General features: G+C 50.9%; 1 protein-coding gene across 8 annotated transcripts in view; it reads left to right on the top strand.

The window, feature by feature from the left end:
- Nucleotides 1–14927, top strand: part of SLC29A1 (solute carrier family 29 member 1 (Augustine blood group)) — a 444508-nt gene that overhangs the window by 365871 nt on the left and 63710 nt on the right. For all 8 annotated transcript variants that reach the window (XM_086925861.1, XM_086925862.1, XM_086925868.1 and 5 more), the window contains 3 exons: nt 6850–6984; nt 9500–9597; nt 9959–10037. In XM_086925861.1, the coding sequence (XP_086781987.1) occupies nt 6850–6984; nt 9500–9597; nt 9959–10037 (312 nt within the window). The remainder of the gene's footprint in view (nt 1–6849; nt 6985–9499; nt 9598–9958; nt 10038–14927) is intronic.

Here is a 14927-nt window from a genome sequence, read left to right as displayed (position 1 = left end):
TGAGGGCCGGGAGTGCCTGTGAAGTGCGGCCTGTTGTGCAGTGCGCGTGAGGGACGGGAGTGCCTGTGAAGCGTGGGCTGTTGTGCAGGGCGCGTGAGGGACGGCAGTGCCTGTGAAGTGTGGCCTGTTGTGCAGGGCGTGAGGGACTGTAGTGTCTGTGAAGCGTGGGCTGTTGTGGAGGGCGCGTGAGGGCCGGGAGTGCATGGGGGGGGGGGGGGGGGGGGGGGATATGTGCGTGTGTCTCACCGTCCGTCCGGCCCGCTCCAGAGGCCCTGCATACTCAATGGAGCGTCTGAGGGATGTGGGCCTTTTCTCTCCTCATAAACTGTACATTCCTTTACCACTGTCCCCGCTGGCTGCTTGCTCGGGGGGCGGGAATGGCATTTGCCGACACGTAGGATCCCGGGTTTACTTTTGGCCAAGTTCGTGTACAGTTTGTTGTGTAATTCTATTTTTGCTGTTGTTTTTTTAATGTTTCCCATTACTGGCCTCATTGGTTTAGACTGAAAGTAGACATTTTTTTATATAAAAAAGCAGCAGATATTCGGTACTGCTGCTATCTTAAAGCCCTCCTGCGATGTTTCAGGTATTTGACTCCAAATTCAAGACGGGAGCTGCTGATCAAGACGTTTTGAAGGAAAATGAGAAGTCCGTCTAAAAATCTATTGGCGCGACTCAGTGGTAGAGGCTCACTAAAACACTGTACAAGAACAAGCCGTGAGCGTGCACTCTCCCGAACTTCCGGTCTCGGGATGTGCACGCTCACGGCAGTCGTGGGGCGGGACTTCCGTCTTTTGGAGAAGCCCGCGCCCACTCTCACAAAGTGGATGGCAGCAGAAGTCAGGAGAGGCGGCTGAGGCGGTAAGTGGGGCTTGGGGGGCTTGGCACCTGTGTGTCAGCGTGTGTGTATGCAGTGTGTGTGTGTGTGCGTGCGTGTATGCAGTGTGTGTGTGCGCGTGTGACTGGAGAGGCATGGCTGACCCTGGCAATCGGCTTCTGGAGATGTGCACGGCTGGGTGGGGGGCGGGGCATGCGATGCGCGTTCACGCTGTGAAATCGCCGCGTGTGCCCCTGTCGACGTCCCTTGAGAGCCGACTTAATCACAATAGGTCTCGAGCGAGACCTAAAAATAAATTCATCACAGATGGCTTGTTCTCAAATAATAGCCTGCCTAAAAGAGCTTTTAAATGGAATCACATGTATGACTTGGCCAGTTCCAAAGGTGTTCCTGCAAAAGAAATATTAATATGACACAAAACATTCTTATGTCAGAACTGACCAAGAACCCCTTGAGAGTATTTCTTGGCTAGCCAGGCGCCTCTTTTTAAACACCGTCCATGTACTTGTGCTCGTATCTGCATTGCTTGAGCCCCCCTAGCAAAGCTGTGCAAAGATTTAGGCTCAGTCACTTCACTACGTTTTTGGGGCATTTTGTCAACTGCATGCTGGCCTTCTTTTAATGCTAAGGTACATGGATCTTCCGACAAAAAGTCAGACCTTGAGCGTACTGTGCCCCAAAATGAAAGACTTACGAAGTAGGAAAAAGAAAAGAAATCCAAATCTACTACTTAACTGGTGAAGCCAAAATCTTCAAGTAAGCATGAAAGGTCGCATAAGGACAAACGCTTGACACCGAAGAATACGTCCGTTAAGGAGGCTGATAAAGAATCTCATCTTACTGTGTCCACAGAAGAGGCCACCTACATGGACCTGCCAATGGCTTTCACTTGATTTTCGAGGACAATTAGAGTCAAAATGGGAAAGAGATGTCCTCGACCTCCAAGGATATGAGAGAAGAAAGAGGGCACTCCATGTTGATTGAAGTAAGCCGCACACACCCCAAAAAACATTTGGGTAGGAATTGATTTAGACAGGAGATCAAGGTCCCAATGCATGAAAAGAACAACAAAGGACACAGAACCTATGAACAAAAAGTGAATCTGTTTTACCAGACAAGGAAGGGGATCAAGGAGATGGGGATTACAGACGAAATTCCGCAGTTACAGCCAGACACTAAGGTTTAGGAAACTACAAAAGGGAAGTGGAAGAAATGTTATGATCAGACATCAACGCAGACAGTCTCCAGGGTGAGGTAGACATGAACTCAACCACAGCATCTGATGATCTCCCCAAGTATGATGGAAGAATTGAGAGAGCTTCCCACACATTTGGGGTTCAGATGGAAATATAGCAAGAGAAATCTTGTTTTCTGTTGTAAACCTTAAGACCTTTGCATTGAAAAAAAATAATGCCTCCCAATATTACTTAATATTCTCCAATCGACTAGACAAGTGTTCTCGAAACGGCTACCTTTAAAGCTGTTAAAGCAAGTATATATGAAAGATACAAGTCCTTTCCTTTAGAGCCACAATACTTACAAACTCACGTAGGACCAGATATTCTTTCAATGCTGTTAGAAAAATGGCACAATCCATACTATTCAATCCCTTCTGCAGCTGAGGACAGTGAAAGGCTGGAGTTAAAAGATGAAAAGAGCTTCATCTGCACCGTGGCGCAGAGGTAACTCTGGTCCACTGTAACAGGGACACGCGTCGACAATGGGAGCACATAGACCAGCGGATAAAAACCCGCCTGGCGAGTATCAGAATAGGGCAAGAACTGTAGTAGAAGTTCATGCACACAACCCATATTTTCTGTATTCCTGTAATCACATGCTTCCTCGAAGGAGCAAAAAAGTTGCGCCCTCCTCAAGCAGTTCCATCAATGTTGTGGAATTTAAATCTAGTTCCTTATTGGCTTATTTATCCAGCTCTTGAAGCTACTTAAACAACTTTTTAAATTGCCCTTAAATCTTTAAGAAGAGTCAGTGAATTACAGGCACTCTCAGTCCAAGGACTGTGACTACCCATGAAGACGAGGCAGTTAAGAGGATTCCTCTAATGTGTATACCCATGGTCGTATCACATTTTGGAGCAAACAAAACTGCGCAGTTATTGGTCATTCATTTAGAACCAACAAACGCAGCACAAAAGGTGCTTCATACATTAAATGTAAGATGAGCCATAACGTATTGCTTAAAGACACAAAAGACACTAGGGAAACCAAACAATTGTTTGTAGCACGGTCCCCTAAGGTATTGAAGACAACACCAGGTGGATAATTAAAACAATTGACACATACTCTTAACTTAGCAGATAAGAATTTACAGGTCAGGCCAAATGCACATTCCACAAAGAAGAAAGAGGTGATGCTGGCATGGCTAATGTGGTACAAAAGGGGGTGGTGATGGACGGAGCATCTGAATCAATCAAACACTCACACCCAGTCAAAAGATCTGGGTTTAATCCATCACCGTTCTTTAGCCCACTCTGCCACCCCAGTTCAGACATGGCTATATGCAAATCAGTCTGACCCGGTGCCTCATGGGAACAGTCCAGCCCGAACTGCCAAGCCATGCCTTCCCTGGACCGGAACAAGCTTCCGAGGATCGGTTTCTGGCATTCCAGCCGTCTTCAGCCCGGCTTGCTTGAATCCAGTGGCAAAGTGAGCAAGGGACTCACGTCTGAGCATACCCTGCCACACTTATGGCGGCAAAAAGCAGTATAAAAGGGGGTGGTAATGGACGGAGCATCTGAACCAATCAAACACTCACACCCAGTCAAAAGATCTGGGTTTAATCCATCACCGTTCTTTAGCCCACTCTGCCACCCCAGTTCAGACATGGCTATATGCAAATCAGTCTGACCCTGTGCCTCATGGGAACAGTCCAGCCTGAACTGCCAAGCCATGCCTTCCCTAGACCGGAAACAAGCTTCAGAGGATCGGTTTCTGGCATTACAGCCGTCTTCAGCCGGGCTTGCTTGAATCCAGTGGCAAAGTGAGCAAGGGACTCACGTCTGAGCATACCCTGCCACACTTATGGCGGCCAAAAGCGGTACAAAAGGGGGTGGTGATGGACGGAGCATCTGAACCAATCAAACACTCACACCCAGTCAAAAGATCTGGGTTTAATCCATCACCGTTCTTTAGCCCACTCTGCCACCCCAGTTCAGACATGGCCATATGCAAATCAGTCTGACCCTGTGCCTCATGGGAAACCCAGATCTTTTGACTGGGTGTGAGTGTTTGATTGATTCAGATGCTCCGTCCATCACCACCCCCTTTTTTACCGCTAAAAAGAAACAAGGGCAACTCATATTTAAAGGTTCTATGGTTGTTGAGATCTTGAAGGAATTCTCTGAAACACTTTACACCTTGAGAACAACACTTTAAGTAAGACCTCAACAACTTCTCCCCTCGGCAAAGACCAAAATATCTGGACGTCTCAGCCTTAGAGCCAAGCATCCCAGAAACAGAAGCCGCAAGCAGCATACGAAAAATATTAGGAAGAAGAAACTCCAGCTCTGGATGGGCTGTAAAGAGGGCATGGTAGGCTGGAAACCCAGACGGTGAGGGTATACGTGAACACACCAATAGCATGATCAAGGCAAGAGTGGAAGCCAGGAGGGAGGACAGCCTCAATTCTATTCTCGGGGACTCTTTCATCCCTGGGAAACTGCAGAGTGGGATGTAGGGGGAGCAGAGCACCACATAGACACGCGCTTGATGCATTCAGTGCCATAAAGTTCCACCTTCAATCTGAGCATCTGCCGTCCGATCTCTTCGTCAGCAGTGAATGTCGGTCAGCGATGACCAGTATGAGTGGTGCCTAATGGTGGTATTGTTTGGAGATCTGAAGATGGGATCTCAGAGCTGTGCCAAGGCAGGTGTCTGACATGCGATTAGAAGAGCTTGATTACTCTTGGACCCGGATTGGACACTCTGGTGAGGGGAGCAGGGTTAGGCCTCTCCATGGAGATCGGTTGCAGCCATCCTCACACTTGCAAGCAGAGGAGTCACTTGTTTCTCTGAGTCTTCAGGGAGCCAAGTGTGTGAAAGTTTCACAGAGAAAAGTTGAAATTACACATAATAGTTATTTAGCCTTGGTGGCACAGAGGTTCTTGTATAGGCAGCCATGTTACGGGCTGGCTAGCCATGCTCCTCGGCCCTATATTTATTTTTTATGATAAAAGATGTCCTACTGTTTAGAGTCTTAATTAAAGTTCATGATTTGTACTTCACAATTTGTACATTGACCTTTGTTGTGAAATGAGTTTTATTGATGTGAGGTAGGGTGTCCTAAGTCTATTTGTGAAATGGATGTCTGATTACATCTTTGGCTTCCTTGAATTATTAGTTTAGCTGTTTGTCCTATTGCCAGTATGCCCAGTCCTTTAATCAGTGAGACCAAGCAGACTGAGCCTTGTTTGATGCCATAAGCAATAGTCCTCCCAAGCCATCTGATTGGTGTATCAAATCTCCGTCTTTCTAGTGCAGAGTGTGGGCAGCATTTTGTCTTTTTTTGTTAATCTAGTATGCCAGGGAGAGGTCGGGTGGGTGTGTCTCTGCAGTGCAAAGATGTCATGGAATCAGACCATGCTTTCGCTGTAATGAACTCCAATCCCCTGACTGGTATTGAGAATCCATTCTGGTTTGGTTGCCCTGCAGCTTGGGGTTTTCAGACTAAGGCACTCTTTTTGTGGCCGGTTGTCATTTGGTTTTGTCAGGGTTGTCCACGGCTCTGTGTGCTCTCCCTGCAGTCCTGTCAGTATTTAAAAAGGAAGACAAAACCTTCCTAATGGGCAGGTTTCTCCCATAAATCATGCATTGCACACACCGCTCAGTGGCTTTGCTTATTTCTTTGGCCGCTAGAGTTTGGACTGCCTGGCTGCTATCCATATTGTACTGACCTGGTTCTGCTGGATTTCTCTGCATTATGATCTGAACATTTTATACACCCTGTTATTCCCCAAATGTTTCACCTCCTTCTACTCCTACTTATGGTATTTTTTTTTTCCTTTGACTATTTCAAACTTGTATACAACATTTTATCTCTGTAAAGTGCTCTGATATGCTAACGGGTCACGTTTGCGCTCTATAAAACACTAAAAAATAAAATAAATAAAATAAATCTAGATGGAAATCAGTTGCACAATATTTTTTGTTGCATATGTGTCAAGCACTGCACCTATTTTCACCCCCACCCCTTAATATCTTGACAGCTAGTCAGGGGTGCTGTCTCACATACATACCTACGTCTGTTGTTCAAGTCTGTCTTCTGCATACAGCTATTTGCAGTGTCCCTTAAATGCTCGCCTACATGTTCTTCTGTCTATTTTCATCTTATCTGTTTCCTAAGATTTTTTTCTGTCCTTTTTCACATTCTTCTTTTTCTGGCCCTTCACCATCATATCTTCCTTGAAGTTCCTTTTCAATTTCTCTCATTCTCCAAAGCCTCTGCACCTTCTCTATTATTTGCTGCCTTTCTAAACCTTTCACCTCTTGCTCTCCCTTTCTCTGACTGTGTTCTTTCAATTCCTTCCCTCCCCTTCCCTTCATCTTGTTCTTTATTTTTTATTTGGAGCTTAATTTTCCTTCTTCTCTTGGCTCCGCAACGCTCTACCTCTTTATAGTCTGCCTTTCACTTTAACTAATCTTGCCATAATTCCACATGCTATTCTGCCAGACCATGAGTCTTTTCTCATTTACTCCTGCCTCAACCTGTCCGCCGTTCCTGTCCTACCTTATTTCACTTGTTTTACTCCTTCGCCGTGGGTCTTTTCACCTCCACTCTTGCCTCAACTGTACTCCTGTCATCTGCACTCTTTCATGCCTCATTTCACCTACTGTATTGCCTGACCCTGCCTTCCAGCCTGACCCTGCCTCATTTCACCTGCTGTATGGCCTGACCCTGCCTGTTTTCTCCTGCCTCCCTGCCGCATTTCTCCTGCTGTATTGCCTGACCCTGCCTGACCCAGCCTCCTTTCACTTTCCTTTTTTTCCTTTCAGCATTTGGCGCCATCCTGCAAGGAAGTCTCTTTGGAATGGCTGGACTCCTCCCGGTGAGCTACACAACACCCATCATGAGCGGACAGGGCCTGGCTGGGACCTTCGCGGCCTTCTCCATGATCTGTGCGATCTCCAGTAAGTACCCAGGCAGGCTGCAGGTGAGACTTGTGCATGGTGTAGAGAAAAGGAAGTTATACCTGGGCGAGGGTACTCTGCCTCCTAGAAGGAGCCTTTACTTTCATGTAGAGAGGGTACAGTAAAAATTTAAGTATTGCTTGGAGGTTGTGGCGATGGAGCCCAGAAGCAATGACGCAATATTAGCAAAGGGACTGTGCAAGTCATGCTGTTTTAGTGGCTATTTGCTTGTGGCCTTGAAGTTTGAATAGAGTCTGATAATAAGATATTGAGAGTATGTGATAAGACTAAGACCATTTTATTGCATTGTTAAGTTTGAAACTGGGACTGACCTTGACAAAGTTTAGCTTTCAACACTAAATTTATTTACTAAGTGAATTGCATTAAAGCAGTTCACAGATTTGAGCCACGGCGAAGTCAGGTAACTATGAACAACTGACATGGGAAGTGTCCAGCACAGGTCTTTGTTTGACGCAAGGTTGTAGAAAGCACTTTGTAGAGCCTACTACAGAATGTTGCAGTCGTTTTCTAAAGTCGCCTACTGCACTCCCTTGGTTGTAACATTCATAGCGCTGTTTTGGCCCTTTCTCTCCATATGTCGGGAGTGCTATCTGTCCCCGGGCTAGTGAGTCACTGTCTGGTTCATGCCGGGCTTGAGGTCTCGGGTTATCCTACCACACGGTCTGGTGCTTCATCGCCATGGTTGTCGTCCGCCACTTCAGCTGACATCAGTGGCAACGTCACCTATTCATGAAAATGGTCTTATGATTTAGGACATACCCAGGAAGTTGTTTTGTTTTGCCTGCTGGAAGTGCTTTTTGCTATGTTATTTTAGTAGGGTTTTCTAAAAGGTGTTGACTCTATTAGGGCTCTCAAACCGATCCTTTAACACCATTCAGGGTCTAGATCAACACACTGGAATGAAGAGAGTTTTAAGATCTCACCTGAAGTAGACATGATCCTCAGTTGACCTCAGGCTTGGGGGCAGTTTGTTCCCTGAATTGCTGCTTGAACTGAGGGTACTCTCTTCCCGACTCTGTCTCCCAGACTTTGATCCTTAGAGTGAAGCAGCCTGCTGGAAATATGGCGCTTACATTTAGAGTAGTTGAATGTAGGCACTAGTTCATGGAAGGCGCTGTGCACCATATTAAAAATTAATGACAATTACCATTGGTTGGACAGGATTCAGTGCAGGGCAGAGCGTGATGGTGTGACATGCTGGTGACGTCATGAGCTAAAGATTGTAGGAGCTGAATAGGATGCAACCGATGGCTCAGGAGACGAAGGTAACCGCTATTAATGTAGCTGTATTCAGATGACAGATAGGAAAGACAGACATGTCGTATGTGAGATAGCACACCGGACAAGCTCTCCACTAAGATGCAAACACACAATTGGACCAAGGCTAGAATGAACCGGACTTTGAGAAGGTGCTGGGGTGATGGTGGAGAGATTGTGCACAACAGTTTAATATATAAAAACCCTGTCTTGGTGATGTGTGCAGACTGAGGTGCAAGTAACTATGGGCAGTTTCTTTACTTTTCATACCTGGTGAGGACAGAGGCCTGACAAGTGTCAGGGCACAGCTCGGTGGGCCATGAGGAGACACCAGTTCTCCAGGGCAGACACAAGTAGAAACCCCAGTCTGTCACTGGGAAGAAAGCCTTCAGAGTTCACTGCAGAAAGTTTGACTCAACAAAGACATGTAAGTGGCGAACTGACACCGCCATGGAAAAGAAAATTTGGAAGCATTGAACTGAGTAATTTATGATTGCAGAATTGGAAAAGGAATAAATTGCATATTGATTGATTCCACACAGGAGGGGGAATCAGATGGGAATGACAGATTTCAAAACAACAGTATTCAATGACATACTATTGAATCTGTCTGAACTGAAAAAGAAGTCCTTGCTAGAGCACTGGTTTGAGAAAGGAAGAGGAATTAGTGAAAGATCACTGTTTTAGGAATGCAACGAGAAATCAGTGACTGATGACTGGATCCAAGATAATAATAGCAGTCAACCAGTAATCATTCATTCTATGAAAAGAGAAAGTAACCAAGGAGGATGACTGATTCTGTGATCAGAACATGAACTCGAGGGCTAACTAATCCCAATATAGAAAGCGAACCACTTGAATATTGCCGACCCTGGAATAAAAAGAGAAATCTGTGACGGATTACCAGTTCCAGAATAGACGAGGAATCCTGTCTAGATTACTAATTCCAGGATCAGATTAAGAATCAGTGATCGATTGCGGTTTCCGTGATAGAGCACCGCTCAGTGGCCGTCTACGGGTTCCAGGATGGGATGCCAATGGGAGTCCTTCACTGAGTACTTATCGCATCTGCTACATCATCATCATTGTAATGATCCTTCCCTAATATTTCTAAAGTAGTTTTCTTTTTGCTTTTTCTCATCTCTCTGCATTGTGTGCTTTTTCCACCATATTCATGGCGCTGGCACAGAAGTCCTGCCGATGGCTCGCTCCAGTTAACTCTTGGTTCCTTCCCCAGGTGGCTCATCGTTGGAGGACAGCGCCTTCGGATACTTCATCGTAGCATGTGTGGTCATCGTCCTGGCCATTGTCTCCTACATCATTCTGCCAAGGATGGTATGTAACCCGTGTATCTTGTGCTGGGGACCCGAGGGAAAGGAGTCACTGCTCCCCATGGCTTGCTTCGTTTGAGAGTCAACATCCCACTCACTGTCAAGTCGTTGCTTCCTTTTACTTGGCCATACTTAGACACATATCCTACACACTCCTGCTAGACACGTATCCTCTTTTCTATTCCATACCCAGTCCCCACCCACCATCCCTGATCTTCCTTTTTAGTATTCCACCCGTCACATCCATTATTCCGCCCTCCCCCACCCCGACTGCCTTCCTTTGGCCTGAGCTCTACCACCCCTAGTGCTTGCTCTCCCACTGCCCTGCTCAGACAGTGACTGCTACACATGTTTTTCTGTTCCAGGAATTTTACCAGCATCACTCTGTGCAGAGGAATAAAGGGGACACAGAGGGGGGCGCCACCGTGGAGATGATCCAGAAAGGTAACAATCACTAGAGAGTGGTAGCCCCTTAAGTCTGGGTGTCGCATGGGACTATGTGCAAGAGGAGAAGGCAAAGTGGGACAAAGAGTTAAGAATAGCAGGAGTGGAAGGAATATGGAGAAGGGATCGGTGGAGAGACTGGGCAGGGGCAAAAAGGGAGATGGGGTGAAGGTGTAAGGGTTAGTGTTGTAAGGCTGTGTGGGTTCCACCACTCCAGGAGAAGAGTTGAAGACAACTTCCTTCCAGTGATCACACTGCAGTGCAGTGACATGAGAGACGCTGCACTGCACAACATTGCATTTGTCCTTCTAATGTCCCCACGGTGAAGCAGTGCTCCAGGGGGTGTAGCCCTATTGGGGAAGTGTCCATACTATCAGTACTTCGTGCTGAGCTAGGCGAGGTGCAGCGCTGCTAGCAGTGAGCTTCGTCATTCATCCCAGTGCTCACACTGCACACCAGCGGTGCAGGAGTTGCAGCACTACTGGTGCTGTCTTGCTTTCCGGCAGTGAGTAGACCACAGCACTAGATGGTGGTGCAGTGCTGGAGGGCAGACATCAAGTGGAACACTGGAGATCAGTGTACATGGAGGAGCAGCAAAGAGAGGTGCCCTCCCCCCAGTGTACACACTCAAAGACGCTGCTGAGGCAGGTGAAGGGCTGCTGGAGGTACCATCCTTCCAGTGCTCCCCCTCCAGGTCACTGCTGAGGGAGGTGAAGGGCTGCTAGAGGTACCACCCTTCCGGTGCTCCCCCTCCAGGTCACTTCTGAGGGAGGTGAAGGGCTGCTGGAGGTACCACCCTTCCAGTGCTCCCACTCCAGGTCACTGCTGAGGGAGGGGAAGGGCTGCTAGAGGTACCACCCTTCCAGTGCTCCCCCTCCAGGTCACTGCTGAGGGAGGTGAAGGGCTGCTAGAGGTACCATCCTTCCAGTGCTCCCCCTCCAGGTCACTGCTGAGGGAGGTGAAGGGCTGCTAGAGGTACCATCCTTCCAGTGCTCCCACCCCAAGACACTGCTGAGGGAGGGGAAGGGCTGCTGGAGGTACCATCCTTCCAGTGCTCACACTCCAGGTCACTGCTGAGGGAGGGGAAGGGCTGCTGGAGGTACCATCCTTCCAGTGCTCCCCCTCCAGGTCACTGCTGAGGGAGGTGAAGGGCTGCTAGAGGTACCATCCTTCCAGTGCTCCCCCTCCAGGTCACTGCTGAGGGAGGTGAAGGGCTGCTAGAGGTACCACCCTTCCAGTGCTCCCACTCCAGGTCACTGCTGAGGGAGGCGAAGGGCTGCTGGAGGTACCATCCTTCCAGTGCTCCCCCTCCAGGTCACTGCTGAGGGAGGGGAAGGGCTGCTAAAGGTACCATCCTTCCAGTGCTCCCCCTCCAGGTTACTGCTGAGGGAGGGGAAGGGCTGCTGGAGGTACCATCCTTCCAGTGCTCCCCCTCCAGGTCACTGCTGAGGGAGGTGAAGGGCTGCTAGAGGTACCATCCTTCCAGTGCTCCTCCTCCAAGACACTGCTGAGGGAGGAGAAGGGCTGCTAGAGGTACCATCCTTCCAGTGCTCCCCCTCCAAGACACTGCTGAGGGAGGTGAAGGGTTGCTAGAGGTACCATCCTTCCAGTGCTCCCCCTCCAGGTCACTGCTGAGGGAGGTGAAGGGCTGCTGGAGGTACCATCCTTCCAGTGCTCCCCCTCCAGGTCACTGCTGAGGGAGGTGAAGGGCTGCTAGAGGTACCACCCTTCCAGTGCTCCCCCTCCAAGTCACTGCTGAGGGAGGTGAAGGGCTGCTAGAGGTACCATCCTTCCAGTGCTCCCCCCTCCAGGTCACTGCTGAGGGAGGTGAAGGGCTGCTAGAGGTACCACCCTTCCAGTGCTCCCCCTCCAGGTCACTGCTGAGGGAGGAGAAGGGCTGCTAGAGGTACCATCCTTCCAGTGCTCCCCCTCCAAGACACTGCTGAGGGAGGGGAAGGGCTGCTAGAGGTACCACCCTTCCAGTGCTCCCCCTCCAAGACACTGCTGAGGAAGGGGAAGGGCTGCTAGAGGTACCATCCTTCCAGTGCTCACACTCCAGGTCACTGCTGAGGGAGGGGAAGGGCTGCTAGATGTACCATCCTTCCAGTGCTCACACTCCAGGTCACTGCTGAGGGAGGGGAAGGGCTGCTAGAGGTACCATCCTTCCAGTGCTCCCCCTCCAAGACACTGCTGAGGGAGGTGAAGGGCTGCTGGAGGTACCATCCTTCCAGTGCTCCCCCTCCAGGTCACTGCTGAGGGAGGTGAAGGGCTGCTGGAGGTACCATCCTTCCAGTGCTCCCCCTCCAGGTCACTGCTGAGGGAGGTGAAGGGCTGCTAGAGGTACCATCCTTCCAGTGCTCCCCCTCCAGGTCACTGCTGAGGGAGGTGAAGGGCTGCTAGAGGTACCATCCTTCCAGTGCTCCCCCTCCAAGACACTGCTGAGGGAGGGGAAGGGCTGCTGGAGGTACCATCCTTCCAGTGCTCCCCCTCCAGGTCACTGCTGAGGGAGGTGAAGGGCTGCTAGAGGTACCATCCTTCCAGTGCTCCCCCTCCAGGTCACTGCTGAGGGAGGTGAAGGGCTGCTAGAGGTACCACCCTTCCAGTGCTCCCACTCCAGGACACTGCTGAGGGAGGAGAAGGACTGCCAGAGGTACCATCCTTCCAGTGCTCCCCCTCCAGGTCACTGCTGAGGGAGGTGAAGGGCTGCTAGAGGTACCATCCTTCCAGTGCTCCCTCTCCAGGTCACTGCTGAGGGAGGTGAAGGGCTGCTAGAGGTACCACCCTTCCAGTGCTCCCCCTCCAGGTCACTGCTGAGGGAGGTGAAGGGCTGCTAGAGGTACCATCCTTCCAGTGCTCCCCCGCCAAGACACTGCTGAGGGAGGTTAAGTTTTGCTGGAGGTACCATCCTTCCAGTGCTCCCCCTCCAAGACACTGTTGAGGGAGGGGGAGGGCTGCTGGAGGTACCATCCTTCCAGTGCTCCCCCTCCAAGACACTGCTGAGGGAGGTGAAGGGCTGCTAGAGGTACCATCCTTCCAGTGCTCCCCCTCCAGGTCACTGCTGAGGGAGGTGAAGGGCTGCTAGAGGTACCATCCTTCCAGTGCTCCCCCTCCAGGTCACTGCTGAGGGAGGTGAAGGGCTGCTAGAGGTACCACTCTTCCAGTGCTCCCCCTCCAGGTCACTGCTGAGGGAGGTGAAGGGCTGCTAGAGGTACCATCCTTCCAGTGCTCCCCCTCCAGGACACTGCTGAGGGAGGAGAAGGGCTGCTAGAGGTACCATCCTTCCAGTGCTCCCACCCCAAGACACTGCTGAGGGAGGGGAAGGGCTGCTAGAGGTACCATCCTTCCAGTGCTCCCCCTCCAGGTCACTGCTGAGGGAGGTGAAGGGCTGCTAGAGGTACCACCCTTCCAGTGCTCCCCCTCCAGGTCACTGCTGAGGGAGGTGAAGGGCTGCTGGAGGTACCACCCTTCCAGTGCTCCCCCTCCAGGTCACTGCTGAGGGAGGTGAAGGGCTGCTAGAGGTACCATCCTTCCAGTGCTCCCCCTCCAGGTCACTGCTGAGGGAGGGGAAGGGCTGCTGGAGGTACCATCCTTCCAGTGCTCCCCCTCAGGTCACTGCTGAGGGAGGCGAAGGGCTGCTAGAGGTACCATCCTTCCAGTGCTCCCCCTCCAGGTCACTGCTGAGGGAGGTGAAGGGCTGCTAGAGGTACCATCCTTCCAGTGCTCCCCCTCCAGGTCACTGCTGAGGGAGGTGAAGGGCTGCTAGAGGTACCATCCTTCCAGTGCTCCCTCTCCAGGTCACTGCTGAGAGAGGTGAAGGGCTGCTAGAGGTACCACCCTTCCAGTGCTCCCCCTCCAGGTCACTGCTGAGGGAGGTGAAGGGCTGCTAGAGGTACCATCCTTCCAGTGCTCCCCCTCCAAGACACTGCTGAGGGAGGTTAAGTTTTGCTGGAGGTACCATCCTTCCAGTGCTCCCCCTCCAAGACACTGTTGAGGGAGGGGGAGGGCTGCTGGAGGTACCATCCTTCCAGTGCTCCCCCTCCAGGTCACTGCTGAGGGAGGTGAAGGGCTGCTAGAGGTACCATCCTTCCAGTGCTCCCCCTCCAGGTCACTGCTGAGGGAGGTGAAGGGCTGCTAGAGGTACCACTCTTCCAGTGCTCCCCCTCCAGGTCACTGCTGAGGGAGGTGAAGGGCTGCTAGAGGTACCATCCTTCCAGTGCTCCCCCTCCAGGACACTGCTGAGGGAGGAGAAGGGCTGCTAGAGGTACCATCCTTCCAGTGCTCCCACCCCAAGACACTGCTGAGGGAGGGGAAGGGCTGCTAGAGGTACCATCCTTCCAGTGCTCCCCCTCCAGGTCACTGCTGAGGGAGGTGAAGGGCTGCTAGAGGTACCACCCTTCCAGTGCTCCCCCTCCAGGTCACTGCTGAGGGAGGTGAAGGGCTGCTGGAGGTACCACCCTTCCAGTGCTCCCCCTCCAGGTCACTGCTGAGGGAGGGGAAGGGCTGCTAGAGGTACCACCCTTCCAGTGCTCCCCCTCCAGGTCACTGCTGAGGGAGGTGAAGGGCTGCTAGAGGTACCCTCCTTCCAGTGCTCCCCCTCCAGGTCACTGCTGAGGGAGGGGAAGGGCTGCTGGAGGTACCACCCTTCCAGTGCTCCCCCTCAGGTCACTGCTGAGGGAGGTGAAGGGCTGCTAGAGGTACCATCCTTCCAGTGCTCCCCCTCCAGGTCACTGCTGAGGGAGGTGAAGGGCTGCTAGAGGTACCATCCTTCCAGTGCTCCCCCTCCAGGTCACTGCTGAGGGAGGTGAAGGGCTGCTAGAGGTACCATCCTTCCAGTGCTCCCCCTCCAGGTCACTGCTGAGGGAGGGGAAGGGCTGCTGGAGGTACCATCCT

The sequence above is a fragment of the Lissotriton vulgaris genome, chromosome 6, assembly GCF_964263255.1.
Source record: "Lissotriton vulgaris chromosome 6, aLisVul1.2, whole genome shotgun sequence".
Lineage (NCBI taxonomy): Eukaryota > Metazoa > Chordata > Amphibia > Caudata > Salamandridae > Lissotriton > Lissotriton vulgaris.
Note: the sequence above shows the minus strand (reverse complement) of the source record. Positions and strands in the feature narration are given on the sequence as shown.